At 37.8% G+C, this 4,009-nt stretch overlaps 1 protein-coding gene across 2 annotated transcripts in view; it reads left to right on the forward strand.

Annotated features, from left to right (window-relative positions):
• Window positions 1-4,009, forward strand: part of slc9a7 (solute carrier family 9 member 7) — a 61,440-nt gene that overhangs the window by 27,083 nt on the left and 30,348 nt on the right. For both annotated transcript variants that reach the window (XM_014022415.1, XM_014022416.1), the window contains exons 7-8: window positions 1,146-1,287; window positions 1,387-1,492. In XM_014022415.1, coding sequence (XP_013877869.1) covers window positions 1,146-1,287; window positions 1,387-1,492 — 248 coding nt within the window. The remainder of the gene's footprint in view (window positions 1-1,145; window positions 1,288-1,386; window positions 1,493-4,009) is intronic.

Raw genomic sequence — 4,009 nt, forward strand, 5'->3', positions numbered from 1 at the left:
CACACACACACATACACACAAAATCCTGGCTACGCCCATGAACAGTATTTACGTGAACCTCATTAATATTTGTGTGTTTTTAAAGCTACAGATCTTTCAAATAATGTACGTAAGATATGCAAGATAATAATTGATCCTAATCTCTCCACTAATCCCCGCCTTTAAAATATCTGAGCTGTGCAGTAATTGAACTTTTTCATGTTTTTAGAATAATATTTAATGTTTATGATTTGGGAAAATGTAAGAATTTGTAGATTTTTTTTTCCTTATGGCAATCCTTCTGACAAATGATGGGAGTTACTGTTTAAAAGTATATGTTTAGAACAAGCATTTTTTAAAATACTTAATCTAAATTCAGAACTTCATCATGCCTGTTTCCATTTACTTCATTAAAAGTAATCATCACAGTGATTTTTTGTTAATAAGATCTGACTCCATTGACGTGTTCATCAAAATCCTAACAACTAAATTATTCTCAGTTCCTCCAGATTTGACATGTGAGAATTAAAATGCAGCTTTGTGTTGCTGCTCTTCTTCMCATACACTAACATAAACAGTTAGTACTTACCTAACTCTAAACTCAGCCTAAACTCAATTCACACCTTAGTACTTAACCAAACCCCTGACCTATGGAGTTTAGGACTACCACCATATTAGGACCGGTCTTTGGTCCCCATAAGGACCACTGGTGTTGACAATGTAGGTGTGTGTACCAGAAACAATGCTGAAAAGGTAACAAATAAAGTACACACATGTGTTTCACTGTCTTTGTGACGCTTTGCATTAACACTGATCCTTAACCCTTACCCACCAATGAGGTTTTCCAACGTCAACACATGGGTTTCCTAATGGCCCAAAAATGTCCACAAAAAGATAGCAAGACCTGTGCATGTGTGTACACAAACACACACACAGACTGCGCTCTATCTCCCTCTAATGGGAAGATTTTAGACCTTGTAGTTTTCTCCCCAGTAGATAGAGTACAGTACATTAATAAACCGATTTTTTTTTTTGCTAGAAAATCTTGTTTTTCATGAAGAACAATTCCGACACTTTATTTTCCCTTCTCACAGAAATGAATGCTCAGCTYCTCCACACTGAACCTTTCCCATGTTCTTTAGTCTCAGATTTGTTTTGTGTTTCAGGTCCATTGTGGCCTACCAGCCCACCGGTGGAAACACACACACATTTGACGCCTCTGCCTTTTTCAAGTCGGTGGGTGTGTTTCTGGGCATCTTCAGCGGCTCCTTCCTGATGGGGGCAGCTACAGGAGTCGTCACGGCTCTCATATCCTTGYTCTGCATTAGAACCACCCTCTGCTGTGTTGTGTTTTGTTGTTGTGGTTAAAAGGAGGTCAAACCGCGTGGTTCTTAACTGGGTTCTAACGTCACAAAGTTCACCAAGCTGCACTGCTTCCCTCTGCTGGAGACGGCGCTCTTCTTCCTCATGTCGTGGAGCACCTTCCTTCTTGCTGAGGCCTGCAGCTTCACAGGTGAGCTAAAGTTCAGGTTATTTTTAGACTTTATTTTTGATTGATCTAAAGTTTCAACTCTAAAAGTTAAACAATGTAAGTCACCTCTTCTGATACAAGAAAAGCTTAAAACATACATAAAAGGTGTCAAAAAGGTGATTTTGTACCTACATTTAGGTGTAAGAAAACCTCACTTGTGTTTTTTTAAGATAATGTTTAAAAAGTAAAAACAAACAATTTGGGATCAAAAAACAAAATTGTAACATTTGATTAACATTTGATAAACACTTTACAACAATACCACATGTTAAACATTCATTTTTTAAAAATGTAAATACATTTATTTACCAGAAGATTTATTTTTAAAACAAGTGTTGTATGGTGGCAAAATCATGCCAAAACTCTCCCGCGAGTAAACAAGATCCAACACGAGCAAATTAATACTCTATGCAYGCAAAACTGATACCAGCGAGAGGGGAGTACAGATTTCCGCGAGTGTAAATGGAGATCTGCTTGCGTGTGTGTAGAACAATTCTAGTCGTCAGGTTTACAACTATATGCTGCCGCCTGATAGCAGCAGCAATGTAAGGAAAGTTACTAAAATATTTTAAATAAATGTTAAGGATATGTTGTGTGACACCCAAAATATTATGCGTTGCAAAAGATAAATAACTTATTGTCTGCCCTTGCAGTTTGTTTAATAAAGTTTCTTCGAAAAAGAAATGCTGTCCAATCAGAGGACAGAGACTGTAACCAATAATGTGTAGCAACAGAATGCYCAATGGATCCGCCCACCTACTGATAAAAGTAACGTTAACAGCGAGCGAGCACACTTTCTCCTCTCGCRCCGATCTCTATTTACACTTGCAGAAATCTGTACTCTCCTCTCGCTGGTGTCAGTTTTGCATGCTCGGATAGGAATTTGTACGCACAGAATATTAATTTGCCCATGCAGGATTTTGTTTACTTGCGCGAAAATTATGGCATGATTATGTCACTGTAATTTGGATGTTTTTTTTTTAGTTGTGTTCTGTGTAAAAGTTGTGACCAGTTAATATTTCCRAAGTCGATATGTTTTAAAAATCTCTGAAATTGTTTGGTTTTTGCCAAATTAACAAGCTGTTCTRWGTGAAACMAAGACCAAAGTGAAATTTTTTGGCTTTTAAACACCAGTCTCAAATCTTTAGTAGCATTTCAAGCAATCTCTGCTTTTCAGTTTTTTTCATACCAATGTAATTTCTGCATTACAGTTTTACATAGAAATTAGTGGTTATTTTCTAAATCAAACAGCGGCATCAGCAGCTAGCTGTAGCACTTTGTTGCAGCCTGAGACACTTTCTGCAGGAGTTTCATTTCTGCTGGAACTTCAATGGCACGTGAAACTGACGGGTCTAAAGCAGGGGTCTTCAATGTTTTTCAGTCTGAGACCCCCCAAATTGATAGAAAGATGGAACAAGAATCCCCTCACAGCACTAATAGGCTTTCAGCCAATTATAGTGAACCTGACGGAGCAAACGAGCTGTGATGTAGCGTTGTTCAAAAATGGAAGTCTGAATAATAGCAGGAACCCACTTGGATATCTTTAAACATCTTTATTCTCATCTGGCTCCAATCAGGTCCAAACAGCAGTACTCAGCACAGGCCTCAGCGTAAGGCCTTTGAGCTCGTGTCTGAAAACCCAAACAAAGCAGGCCAGCAGACTGAATCTAAGCAGAGACTCTCTGCACTACTCAAAACTTCTACTCATATAATAATGTACATCTCTTCCTGGTTACACCCCTGGAGGTGGTAACTTTTACGTCAGACGTCAGAACTTAACTAACTTTTGTTTATACTACAGAAAGAACACATCAATCAGATACACACAAACTTTCATTCTCTGTTTTAAACCTTTTGGCTGCAATGATCAGCAAGNGATAATGTCTCCCACCCAATGCATGGAACTGTGGCTGAACTGCAGAGCTCCTTCAGTGACAGACTGCTGCATCCTAAATGCAAAAAGGAGCGTTACCGCAGATCATTCCTCCCATCAGCTGTTAGACTCTATAACCATCACCGCTTGCAACAATCATGATAAGCATCCATATTTGTGTTTGTACATCAAACAACTCTACCTCTGAATCATTACATAAATAAATAATAACCAGTGGCAATTGGACATCGTTATTTCCTTACTGGACTTGACTGAGTTTGAATCAATTTGCACACCCTCTCAGATCATGGGTCTGTCATGACTGTTTTTTCCTCTAATTTATATTTTTCTGCACAGTATCTTGCCTTATTTTTCATTTTTATCTAATTTCATCTTGATAGCCTGTTACAGTAATGATTATTCTTACATTTATTTTTGATCTGTTTATTTTTTATTTACTCTCTTTAATTCTATTATTATTACTACAGTTGATAATATCACAGCAATATACTGTTTCTGTGGACTGATGTATGTACCTGCTGCTGCTACTACACCTGAATGTCTCTGTGTGGGGCAATAAAGGCTGTTTCTATTCTATTCTATTCTATATATCCAACATAGAATGA

This window comes from Austrofundulus limnaeus, unplaced genomic scaffold, assembly GCF_001266775.1.
Source record: "Austrofundulus limnaeus strain Quisiro unplaced genomic scaffold, Austrofundulus_limnaeus-1.0 Scaffold329, whole genome shotgun sequence".
Taxonomy (NCBI): domain Eukaryota; kingdom Metazoa; phylum Chordata; class Actinopteri; order Cyprinodontiformes; family Rivulidae; genus Austrofundulus; species Austrofundulus limnaeus.